This window comes from Poecile atricapillus, chromosome 10 (genome assembly GCF_030490865.1).
Source record: "Poecile atricapillus isolate bPoeAtr1 chromosome 10, bPoeAtr1.hap1, whole genome shotgun sequence".
NCBI lineage: Eukaryota > Metazoa > Chordata > Aves > Passeriformes > Paridae > Poecile > Poecile atricapillus.
The window spans coordinates 1,852,160-1,865,599 of NC_081258.1; the positions used below are offsets into that span (position 1 = coordinate 1,852,160).

Here is a 13,440-nt window from a genome sequence, read left to right on the forward strand (position 1 = left end):
CTAAATATTCTAGATATTAGTTCTAAGCATTGGGGATTCAGTGCTCCCTCTTGGCAGCCAATGACCCCATAAAGAACAAAGTCACCCTTCAGGTTCACCCTTCACATACCCAAAATATACTGAGGTTTTCTGGTAATTTTTTCCATGTTGGATTAAAGTAAACAGGCAGCAAACAAAATGTTCATTAATTGCTTCAGGACTGCTTTAGCAGCTTTCAGTGAGGTGCCTGCCCAGAGAATTTCCTTACTGGCTTTTAAGTACTTGATGACTTCATTTATTTCAAAGCAGTTTGCTCCCAGGGTCAAGCACTTCTGTAAGATTCTGGCCTTTTATTAAAAAATATCTGTTCCCATGACTGAAAGAAAACAGGGTTCTGTATTTTAGAAATATCACTTCAGAAAATTAGATTTAAAATAATTACCTCAAAGCCAGTTTGGATTGGGGTGGAGGGAGCTGACTCAGTCTTCTGCCCATATTCCACCACAAATACTGCACCAAGCTCAGGGTCTGGGACACGTGGAGGAGGAGCCAGCTTGGCTTTTTGGGTTTTTTATTTGCTTGTTTTTCCTCAACTGACAACATCAAAAGGGTGTTGGGAGCACTGGTTTCTCTGTGATTCAGCTGACAAACACAGCACTGCACCTGCAGTGTGGAGCCCTTAATTAAATCCTGATTTCAGTGGCCTCGTCAGACACCTCTTTCCAATCACAATCACTCGTGTCCTGTGGAGGAGCTGCTTCCCAAGCCCCAAGCCCCCAGAGCCCAATCCCTGCCCTCATTGCAGCTCCAGCACAGCCACTGCCACCTGGAGTTCCTGGGCAGTTTCCAGCCCCAAGTGTGGACAAATCCATGTAGAAACAATACCAGAAATTCCATGACCTCAAAGCCACTGACGGGAAGGGAAAGTGGCACCTCAGGTGAGTTCACACAGCTCTCACCTGCTTGAAGGGCTCTCTACCTCCTACCAAGCTTTTACATTTATCTGTGGACTTGTTCAGGCTTGTGAAGTGATTTTTGGAGGGAGTGCTAAGGAATTCAAAAGACCTTTCCAAGGAATTCAGGTATCTTTCCAAGGAATTCAGATACCTTTCCAAAGAATTCAAAAGACCTTTCCAATGAATTCAAGTGCCTTTCCAAGTAGCTTTTTTCTTCTGACTGAAGAGGTTCTGTTGTCCTTTGAACAGTCTGTTACTCCACCTAACTGTGCTTTTCACTTGATACTGTTCCAAGTTCCTCAGGACTTCCATTTCCATCTGACAGCATCACTTCCAGGATACCAAGGAAGAGCAGAGCATCTCCGCTGCTGTGGTGGTGGAGAAGAGCCTGGTGTGCTGGAAAGAGAACACAGCTGGATGTTCTGCTCAGCAAGCACCTGGTTCCACTCATTGTCCTTCTGCTGAGGCTGCTCACTGGGCACTGCTGTGAACAGAGGTAAAATCATTGTGTGGCTTCACTCCAGACTTGCCCCAGGACACAAACTGCCCTCAAAGGGCAAATGGCACATGTGGCAGCACATGCACAGCAGCCTCACCTGGCCATCCTTTAATCCTCTGGGAGAAGATGTATCAAGCAGAAGTTCTGAGAACTGAGGATGTGAATCTTGATACAAGATGCTCAAGACACCTTTTTGCATGGAATATTGCCTTAAAAGTCAAGATCTTTAAAAAGTCAGGAATAAATAAACAGGAGTGCATCAAGAAATGCACAGTGTGACACAGTCAGTCACCCTAGGACACTCCTTTAGTGGAAGAATTCAGTGTTCAGTGTTTTGTAAAACTTCCAGGTCAGAAAGTAAAACAGTGCTACCCAGAAAATTTAAGTGTGGTTTTGTTTGGGGCTTTGGGAAGGAGGAGTGAAGAGGAAGATACCAATTCCAACATTAATTTTTGCCAGGAAGCATCTGTCCTTTTCTTTTATGGACTTTGGACACAGCCCATCACATTCTGTTAGCCTGATCCATGAATAAATTAATTACAGTCTTCCCAGGAGACTGAAGGAAGAGATCCACTATCTAAAAACTAGACAAAATTTTTTTATTTTTATTTGACAGCTGATGAAGCTTCTCCTGACCCAGGAGCACCATGGATACCACCCTGGGTAACGCCACAGTGCTGCTGACAGCCCCACACAGGCAAAATGAACTGACCCCTTGTAAGAGGGAACGTGAGCCACGTTCCCTGTGGCTCCCTCAGGAAATCCTTGCCTTGTGCCACCCTCCCCAATCCCTCCCAAGTGTTCTGAGTGCAGCATCCACATTCCCAAATCTCTTCACAAACTCAACCATCCCTCTGTGCCTTTCCACTGTTCTCACCTCTATTGACTCAGTGCTTCCACTTCGTGCCTAAAGCACCTGGAAACCAAAAATCCCAGCAGCATCACCTGCAGCCCCCAGCCCCGAGGCAGCAGAGTATTACCCCACTCCCTGGGGCATTTTGGCTCCCAAATCCCTTTCCAGTCCCAAATGGGAAGCTGCAGACCCCAGGAAGGAGCACTGCAGCCCATGGCAGCACACCAGAAACACCCCAAGAGCAATTCCATCACAAGCTCGTGAGCAGCAGAGCAGTTCCACGTTTTCTGCTCCACTGCCCTCTCCCCAAGGCCTCTCCCATGGTTTCCCATTAGCTGCTGCACCCAGCAGTGTCCCGGGGCAGCCCCAGGGGCTTTGGGTGTTTGTCCCACACACAAAGGGCGTTTTGCAGCTGCCTGGCTGGGTTATGAGCCCAGGAACCTCCCAGTGCTGCATGAGAGGTTCTGCTGCTGCCTGGGGAGGTTTCACCCAGCAGCCCCCAGCCCCACACAGGAATTGCTGTCTCAGTGAGACAAGGCAGAGAATGGGGAGGGGAAAAGTGAGAAAACCCCTGGGCTGAGGTAAAGACAATTTAATAGGGAAAGCAAAAGCTGTGCACACAATCAAAGCAAAACAAGGACTCAATTCCCATGGGCAGGCAGGTGCTCAGCACCTCCAGAGAGCAGGGCACATCCCCTGGAATGGTGACTTGGCAAGACAAACATCACCACTCCAAACCTGCCCCCTTCCTCCTTCTCCCCTTCCCATCCTGATGCTGTAAGGTGTGGGATACCCCTGTGGTCACTTGGGGTCACCTGTCCTGGCTGTGTCCCCCCAGCCCCTCCCCTGCACAGCAGCACAAGGGGCAGGAAAGGCTCTGGCTCTGGGTGAGCTCAGCAACAACAAAAACATCTCTGAATTATCAACACACATCCAAAACTGCCCCACATCAACCACTGGGAAGAAAATTACCCCAGCCCAGGCCACATTTACAGATGAAGACACTGTTTTAGTACTTTAATACGTCCATTTATTAAACAGGAAGTCCTTCACAAATGATTCCATACTATATTGATTGGGCTAAGTGTTAGAAAACTACCATTTCTCCTACATACAAAAATACAGACTTTTACCACTATGAAGAATGATCAGAAGAGTACCGTGAAAACCCAGAGAGCTCAAATCTTCCAGTACCAGAAAGGAAAGACAGAAAGACAACTAAATAAAAAAAAAACTTACAAAAAGTATTGTGCCCATATACAAAAGACTGGAAAAGCAAAATGACATTTAAAACTGATAAATACACCACTTAAATTATGCTGCAACAGCATGGATTTTAAAACCAAGACTGCTTTGTATATTGCAAGACTTTTACAATTCTTCAGCTTGTGTTTCTTGATTAGCACAGACACCGACAGAAAGAACACAACAACTGAAAGATGGTTACTGGTGTAGACACAAGCTGGAGGTGGTGTTTTCTTGTAGAGTACCTTGCCTTTGAGCTTGGTCAAGCATTCCCAGGACATCTTTCCCCCCCAGAGCTGGCAGCTGCTCTGCCAGCAGCGAGGTCCAGCTGTGGGCACAGCTGGAAGGTGCACCCAGCTGGAGGCACCACCTTGAGGCAGCTGCTGCAGCACCGGGCTCTGGGCTCTGCAGAACAATGGGAAATCCTCCAGGGCTGGGAATTGTCTCCAGGGGAATGAATGTGCTGCCTGCTGAAAGTCTCCAGTCCTGCAGCAGGATCTGGTGCTCAGGGGAGCCCTGGTCTCAGTCCCCAGGGCAGGACAACAGGCAGGAGCTGCCCTGGCACCACTCAGGGGATGCACCAAGGGTCCTCCAGGACAGAACATTGCAGCTTTTACTGCAAAAGCAAAGTACCAAGGGTATTGCACAGCAGACTTGTGCTCATGATAAAAGGAAAAATGCATCCCCTTTGTTCAGCCTGAATGGAATTCTAACCTGGTATTTCCACAGTACCTCTGAGCTGTTTGCAATTACAAACCTGGCAGTACAGCACCCATAACCCAGAGGGATAAAGTCTTTTGGTCAGGCCTGGATGCTCCCTCCTCAGAAGCTGGAAATCACCAATTAGGAGCTAGAATTGGAATGTCTGGACTGGGCTGCAGAGCCTGTCCAGAGGAGCCAGAGTCAGCCCTGAGGATACAAACACCCCTAAGCATCCCCTCCACAAGGCCAGGGAAGGGAATGTGGAGCACCAGAAATGTGCTGGGGGCAGCTGAGGGCAGAGCAAAGGAGACACAAGCTGTGATTCCCCAGGGTCAGATTTAGTGCACACAGGGAGGGAAGGCAGTGACCACAGCAGCCATCAACCTGGTGGTGGTGGGAACAAAGCACAACGAGGCCAGAGCTGCGTTAGTGACTCACATTACAAAAATAGTGTTTACTGGATTAATAAATTTACATCTCTATTCCTGTGAATGACAAGTGTTTGTACCACACATGGAAGGCACCCTAGGTGAAGCAGTTTTTCGGTATTTGTTTACAATTCTGTGAAAAGACATACAAAGTGTCAACTTCCAAATCAAAATTGACCATTATAATGAGAAATAAATACATACTTTACTATTTTATTGTGGGTTCCTGAACCCTTACAAATTTCAACATATACAAATAGTTTCAAAATAACACTAACACAGAAGAGAGTAAGTCTAGACAGATATAATGATTAGCTAAGTCATTCGTCCTACTATGTCATAAATGTTGTGTCTAAAGTATAGAAATCATTTTAAAATTGAATAAATTTGCCACAATATATAATTCAAAATATTTTGTTACTCCAGGACTGTGATGCATGAGTTAAAGCTGGATGAGCTGTAGTGCTAAGACACTCTCCCTCCACAAGATCCGACAATAGAAACCGGTAAACATTCAAGATTAAAGTAGAAACAGTAGAAAAATGAAGGTAGCCATTGTTGTAATAAAAGGGTGCTAGCCAGAACCACTTTAACCTGCAGACATCAGGATAGCTGGAACATCACTAAAAATATTTAGACAACACTACTTTGGGGATTAAAAGGGTACCAAAAGTGACAAATCAGCCTAGTTAAGAGAGGATGTTTTCTTTCAGACACATGAAGGTTTTAATTAAATCTGTCCATTGAGACATTTGTCTGACACAAAACAATACAATACCCTGAAATTTCCTGTGCTCTAGACAACAGCCTGTGACAGAGGCAGATGCTCATATTCCATTCTGTTACTCACATCCAGATGTTATTAAAATAGCTGCAGGGACCAGCCCCAATCAAAAAATAAGAACCCCCCCAGATAATCTGTAAAACAATCTGGCTATTGCCTTTTAAATGCTCCTATGTCCTCATTCTAAAGCCATGAAGAAAGTTCCCATATCCTTCCATAAATGCTAACTGGCTTTTTAAAGTTTTACCCATGAAGTCCATGGGATACAGATAAAACCTTCATAGTAAACACAAAGCTCTATGTTATAAATATGTCAATCAAGGTAACTATGTATATTGTATATAAAATTAAATATCTTCTGTTTGCCAAGTATAATTTAAAAAGGAATATCTGTGGCTAATTATAAAAAAATATTTATTAACCCATAGAGATTAAAAGGCAATTTTACTAACTCCTCCATCCAGCACATATGAAAGAGCTGCACTGGGATTCTGGATAGGTTACTTTATCTAATCACATTCCTATGATAAATAGACAACTTTCACTTCTGGGCATATATAAGAACACTTATAACACTTATGAAAGCTGCATATCCCAAAAGAAAATTAGATTGTGTTGTATAGTCTAAATTAAAGGCTACCAGAAATCACAGTGTAAGCAGATTTTTTTTAAAGATTATTTTTAGCATACAAATGGTTAAATTATAGACAAATTTTTAAAATACAACACAAAAAAACCAAAACAAAACAAGGGAACCCTTTCAGGTTGGACAGCACCACTCTGACTTGGTCAAGCAGATCTATCAAGGTGGCCAAGTGGCTGACAGGGAAAATAATATACCAGGAAAATCCTCTAAAATGTCATTCAGAGATTTCCTGAGTATTTGTATAAATTCATTTTAACCAAGTCCCTCTGTCAAAATAAAGAGAGGAACATGGCATAATTTCTACAAAGTATTTTCACACATTCCATGCATTTTTGTACCGATTTCAGGATCATTTTTAAATGTTTTTGTTGCCTATAAAACTCCCACACAGGACACCTCGATCTGCACAGTAATTCTGAGCTTTGCTGGCCCTCCAGACAATGAACAATCCATTATTTCATGCTACAAATAACACAAGCCAAGTGTCTGATTTTCAGAAGTGCCAGAGGTTGGATTCACTCCTTCCCGTGGGGCTGAGCAGGGACCAGCCTGGATCCCCCTCTGGACAATCCCAGCCCCTGAGATCACCACGGCTGCAGTGGCCACTGAGGGTTCTTAATGTTCATGTCTCACTCTGAAAGCACTGCACTGTCAAATGTCCTTCTCACCTCTCCAATCCCTATCAGGCTGTGCCTCTTTATTACCCTGAATGCAAAAAGCTGTTCAGTATCCCAGCTGAGCAGGACAGAGGATATTACTTCCCACACTATCTGAACTACACTATCTGCACTGGTTCCATTTTTTAATTATGCCCTAAAACCATTATTCTTGCTTATTTTAGATTTTTGGTGAGGTTTTTTTCCCCTCATGTAAGAAAACAAGTAGAAATCATTAAAAAGTTGACATGAGACAAGAAAATAACAGATACAGAAAGAGGCCTGAGCAAAAGGGAAGAAGAAAGGATTGCATTAATAAAGCCACAGATTAGGTAAGCATTTGCTGTGCCTGCACACCCCCAAAACAGCAGAGAGGTGACAAATCCCAAATTCCTTCAGGGACTTTAAAGCTCCTGAAGATCTGGTGGTTCACTGCCCCAGAGCAGCTCAGGGCCTGCAGCAGATCCTCTCCTGCTGTACCCACAGCACCTGGGGAAGCACTGAGTGCCCTGCTGGGAGGGGACAATCAGCACATGGGACACAACAATTCACAGGGGGAAATAAATTACTGCCTTAGGAACAGTGGGAACCTTCCCCTCCTCTTTCTAGAAGCAGCAATGAAATACAGAGAGGTGAAACAACTCCAGAGCGTGCCATGAGACACAGAGTGATGAACAAACACAAAGTATTGGTCACAACATGTGACAAAGCCAATGAAAGAGCAACACACACTGATCCTTTATTGAAATCCCATGCAGAAGACACTTTATAACTGCAAGGTGAGGAGCTGCTGCCAAGGCACAGATATTTGCTGATGCTGAGCTCCTGAATCCAGTGAGCAGCACAGAAATGTCAGCTCCCTGGAGCCAGTGCCTGTCTCTCAGAAGGCACAGGGAGATCGCTCTCTACCCCTCCCAAGCTCCAAGCATGTGGCTCCTACCAGGAATCTCACACCAGCACCAGCTTCCCACGGGAAAGAACACCCAGCCCAGCCTCTGAAGCCATCAGGAAAGGGAAGAGCACCACATCTGAAAGAAAGGGATGTTGGACACATTCTGATCTTCCTGGCACTGCAGCAGACACTACACAGACCAGCAAACAAGGCTGAGCAAGAATTAAATATTAAAGCATTTGATCCACGAGGCACAAATATTCCAAATGAAAGGAAAAGCAGGAGAGAAAGAAGGAATTGGCTTCAGTCAGACACATAAGTGAGTTCCTGTGTGGGTTTAGGAGCTCCTGCTGGGGCTGTTTGCACAGCACAGGGCCATGGCACAAACCTCAGCTGAGCAGGGAGAGGCAAACAGACTCTGGCAGCACCCAGCAACAGCTCCCACCCTGCTGCTGCAGCCAGAGCTTCCTCATCACCCTGTCTGTGCACAGGCTGCAGAATTTACTCAGTTCTACACCCAGAAATACACAAAGATTCCAGGTCTAAGGGCTCTCTTTGACCAAAGGGGACTCATCCAAACCATTACTGTTTAAGCATCCTTGTTCAACTGTTTGCTTTAATTTAGTTCTATTTACAGTGGGATTTGAGTCTCTTTTATGGAGCTAAACAGCACCCCCAAGGACTCAAAGAAATTATCCCTATGTGCTAGCAATTACAAGCAAGACTAACTGGCTGAGAGAAGCAATTTAATGTCACTTTTCTAAGTAAGTTTAAAAAAAGTTTAAACTTTCTACCCTCTTTTCTCCCTTAAGGGTTTTTTTGTGTGACTGCAGTTTAGATAACACTTCAAAAAGTACCTCTCCAATACACTGTAAAATTAACTCAGGGGGAATGAACCATGTATACATCAAATTATCTTAATACTTCAAATGTAGTTGTTTCTCACTTTACTTCCCTTCTATATAATCCACATAGTAAATAATGTCTCTGCAGAGCAGTAAGTGCTTAAGATTTTTTAGAAAGTATATACTGTACAATACTAAAATCATCTTTGGTCCCAAAAAATAAGGAAATTACACATTTACATTTGCTTTTGCTTCACGAAGTGAATCAGACAGTATTTTTAAAATCACTGTTCTCTTTTGGATTCCACCCTGAGAGCAGTGCTAGGCCCAGGGCATGATGTGAGTAATAAATATTGGCATTCCCAGATGAGGAAACTCACCCCTCCTGCAGTCCAAGGATGCCACTGGAGGTGTGACTGCCCCACTCTGCTCCTGTCACTGCAGCTCAACAGGGGCTGGCACCTCCCACCACAGAAAACCCCCGAGTTACCCTTTTGCCAGGCCAGGAAAGGTGTAGGGGTTTGAAAGGTACCAAATTCATAAACCTAGAGAGGCATGAGAGCTCCCAGAGCTCTGCCCCAAGCACACTGAGCCTGGGAGCACAGGAGAGGATCTGGGAATGCTCCTTCAGCCCTGGCCAGTGACAGGACACACTCCTGACAAAACCCCTGTGTAACACAAAATCCCTGTGCAACACCATCCTGCTCCCTGACTGCAGACAGCAGCTCCACTCTAAAAGCATGGATCTTCTGGAGAACTCTATGTCATTTTTCTGTAGGTGGGTTTGGCTTGATTTTGGTGTGGGATGTTTAGGGGTTTTTTTGGTTTTGGTTTGCTTGGGGTTTTCCACTCTCTTTACACAAACTGCTTTGATGGCAGTTTACAATTCCAGACTGGGTATGCTTGTGCTACTTTTAAAAAGTCCTTTAATAATTGACATTGCAAACTCTGCCAGTCCTGGGCAGTGCTGGCAAACAGCAGGGCTGTCACAGCACTTCTGGGAATAACAAATTGTTACTCCTTACCACACAGGCCATGGAATTGCCATGTACTGCTCAGGGAATGCACCCAGGTGTGACAACCCTCTGTGGAATGTCTCTGTTCTAACCCAGCTCCAAGAGTTGGTTCAATCTCCTTTTAAACTGCTGTTCCCTTTGGCATTGCATCCAATAAAGCACAATAAAATATTACTGTAGGAAGTGGTAATTACTAAGAAAATGCAAATTTTCCTTAACCTCATCAGTAACTCTGAATTTTAATCTCCATCTTAGCCACTAAGGTGAAATGCACTATAGATGTCAATACATGGAAAATGAAAATGCATCACTTTTGTCACTTTTTTTTCCACTCATTGAAATAATTCTCTGATGCTCAATTTGACTATTGCAGCATTAGGTTCACACTTTCACTATCCCAGCTCCCTCCAGTATTATAAAAGCCCAGGCACTTCTCCTGATCTCCTGTTTGGTGTAACTTGGTTTTCATGGTTAAATAACTTATCCACAATACACTGCCTGTTGTTCTTAAGGCTCCAGGTGCTGCACTCACCCTGAGCAATGCAGCTCCAGCAGGACACACAAACCCAGGCAAACAGTTCCATTAATTGCACACATTTTCATTTTCCTCACACCACAAAGGAGTTCAGCTCTAGAGATCTCCTCCCACACACTGTCTTCACACAGGCACACAAATGCCAAATAATGCACTATAGAGACACCAAAGAAACAGAAAAGTATCAAGAGACGTCTTCTTAATAATATTGTGACATTGTCTAGCCAATTACTGCTGAATTTGATTTCTGAGTAGAGAAAACATAATTCATTCACTGGAAGTACAAGGAAAATAAAAAAAACAAAGCAAAACTTCAGCTAAGTAAAACTATTTCTAAACAAATCAATAAAATCATATTATTTTCCAATTAACTAAATTCATTTTCCAAAGAAACATAAGGGGAATAAATCTGAAGAAACACCCAGTTAAAATAAAAAATCAGGTTTACCTACTACCAATTTAGGTTTAATTTTAGAACAACCATTTTTCCAAAAAGAAATATTTACCCTCATGAACCACAACACTGCAACCTTAGGAACACTTTAAAAGCACATAAATTTTTGCCAGTTCTTGCTTACCCTGGTCTTAGAGGGAAAGCAAGTTCTAGCAAAAACTTCTAGAAATGTTGAACCTTAAAAAAAAAAATAATGAAAAAATAAAAAGAGAAAGAAAAATAAATCTATGGCAGGAATGTAAGTCTATAGGATGACAACCCCTTCATTCTCTACTGCATCCCTCAAGCCCCTTTTCTCCACCCTGTCTCCTAAACATATTTATTTTCCCACTTTGGAATGAGAAGTGGAATGTTTCCCAACAGGACCAGACAAGCACCTACTCACACTCAGAGCATCCCCGTGGCAGCAGCGAGCCCAGCCGAGCCGAGCCGAGCCCAGCCGAGCCGAGCCCAGCCCAGCCCAGCCCAGCCCAGCTCAGCCCAGCTCAGCCCAGCCCAGCCCAGCCCAGCTCAGCCCAGCCCAGCCCAGCCCAGCCCAGCCCAGCCCAGCCCAGCCCAGCCCAGCCCAGCCGCCCTTTGCCAGCCGTGGGAAGGCGTGGAAGGGTCTCCAGCAGGCTCAGGGCAGGAGGGAGCAGGACACACGGACACAGTTTGGGATGGACAGACCCCTCTGGCTGGCTGGCACACGGCTGAGTTATTGCTGAGTGCCCCTGGCTCCTTGGCATGCGTGGCTGTTGCAGCTGCTCCCGTGGATGTCCCTCCTCCCTCGGCCAGGGCTGCTCTGTCTCTGGGGCAGGTGAAGAACAGTGAATCTTCAGAGAGGGAAGGAAAACTGCTGTGCAGTTAATCCAAACAATGGCATACTTCAGAACAGACATATATTATATATTCTGTGAGCTATATAATATATGCACGTGTATATCTGGAGGTCTTGAGGGGATCTTCCTTTTGAACAACCAACATTTTCTGCCTCCATGACAGCAGCTTCTGGCTCAAAGCATCTCTGCGCACGTGCAGGGCTGGGCATCCTCCGCCACCCTCGATCCACCTTTTCCTCCTTAAATAAAGCAAAAACCCTTATTCCATGAGGGAGCTGAGTGCTTTTTTCCCTTTCAGTCCCATCTGAGGGTGGCTCTCACGCGTCCAGGCGCAGGATCTCGGGGCGATGCACCACCTCCCTGGACTCTGTCCGAGCGCGGATGTAGTCGCTGCTCTGCCGGCTGCTCTGCTGCCTGCTGCTCACCCGCCACTTTTTAACTGCTAAAAACGTGTTCACAGCATACACTGCCATTGCCAGGAAACCAAACACCTACAGGGAGCAGAAAGAGTTGTCACAGACAAGTTTTGAAAACAAGAAGAAAAGTAGTTTCACAGCAAAGTCCTCAGAAGTTCAGTTTCCTACGTTATTTGCACTGACAAATCATCATGGCCTGGGAAATTATGTTTTTCTTCTCAGTCAACTTGAGAATCTGCAGAAGTGGCTGAGATCAATGATCCCAGAAAACAGAGTTTTCTCACTACCAACACAACAATTAAATCCTGCACTGCAGCCCAGTGTAAAGAAACCCTTTTGTAAAGAAACCAGCTTTCATCCAAAAGTTCATTCATTCCTCAGGGTGCACACAAAAACTGACAACTCCAGCCATCAGAGGTAACTCATCACAATGCTCCTCCAGAGCATCAGCCTGGAGAAGCAGCTGCTCTGCAGTTTTTCCTCTATGCTTCTGCAGAACTCATGATTTTAAAAGGCAGGTTAAAAAGAAAATAAAAAAGAAAATAAAAAAGAAAAATAATAAGAGGTCGCCAGCTCACACACAAAATTAATTTGTTTGAACTGACTGTCATAGATTTAAAACCCTGAAGTGCTACTACACTCAATCCACAGAACAAAAAAATCACCTATACTGAGCAAGAACTCAGCAAATTATGTGTAAACAGCTTCAATTTCTTCTGACTTTTTGGCTCTATCTTTTCCATAGGCTTGCAACATAGAGCAGGACCATGTAAGACACCAAAGAGTTCAACTGTAAAGTGTTCTCCACAAGTCATTTCTCTGCTGTTCTTGCCTCAAGCCTTCAGACAAAGCTCCAAGGATGTTAAAACCCTTGAACTGTCTCACAGTAAATTGTTAAAGTAGAAGTAAATTGTGATGGCAAAGGCAACAGGTGTATTCGATCAATGAGTAAAAGTTAATTTTAACACAAGAATCAGATATAAACAAGTTTAAATTCTTACCACAGCAGCAATTTCTGCTCCAGTTTTATGGTTTAAAGCAGCCAGTACTACAGAGGCAATGAAAAAGAAGAAAGTGCTGACTCCAGTGTTGACCAGATCCTAGAAAAATAAATTCAGTAGCATTACTAAATGATGCTTGTTTGCTTTATCAGAAGTGATGACAAGATTGGAACAAGTGCAGCAACCCCTTGCCAGCTCCTCTGCAGTTGCCCAGGTGTCCCCAGAAGGCAGAGGCTGTCCCCCAGGAGAGCAGGAGCTGCAATCCTGCAGCACCCAGAGCACCCTGCAGCACTGCAGCAGCACCCAGAGCGCCCTGCAGCAGCACCCAGAGCACCCTGCAGCCCTGCAGCAGCACCTCAGCTGGGGCTGGCTCTGGCAGAGCTGCCAGCACAGGGATGGACGGGCTCCATCCTGCTCCATCCTGCTCCATTGCAGCTGGTGCTGAAGCAGCCTGGCAGAACTGCACAGCCCCTGCTCCTCACATCCCAGCACAGCTCCTGCCCTGCCCACACCAGCCAGGAGCTCTCCTACCCCCTCCTTGAGGTGTGCATTGAACAACACTGCATGTTCTGTGCCACTTCTGTGAGTAACAGCTGCCAGCAGTGTAACAACAGAGATTTTTACCTATTTATTGCATAAAACTGATGTTTCAAGCAGACGTTTTAGAACATGCACACAGCAACATGCTCAGGGAAAACTGCTTTGCTCCAAGAAA

General features: G+C 44.9%; 1 protein-coding gene across 1 annotated transcript in view; it reads right to left on the reverse strand.

Annotated features, from left to right (window-relative positions):
• Positions 1 to 3,294: 3,294 nt before the first annotated feature.
• The window catches only part of CMTM4 (CKLF like MARVEL transmembrane domain containing 4), a 38,238-nt gene continuing 28,092 nt past the window's right edge, over positions 3,295 to 13,440 (reverse strand). Inside the window, exons 3-5 of the mRNA XM_058845533.1 lie at positions 12,726 to 12,824; positions 11,157 to 11,799; positions 3,295 to 10,667 (exon numbers count right to left, since the gene is read on the reverse strand). Coding sequence (XP_058701516.1) covers positions 11,626 to 11,799; positions 12,726 to 12,824 — 273 coding nt within the window. The 3' untranslated portion in view covers positions 3,295 to 10,667; positions 11,157 to 11,625. The remainder of the gene's footprint in view (positions 10,668 to 11,156; positions 11,800 to 12,725; positions 12,825 to 13,440) is intronic.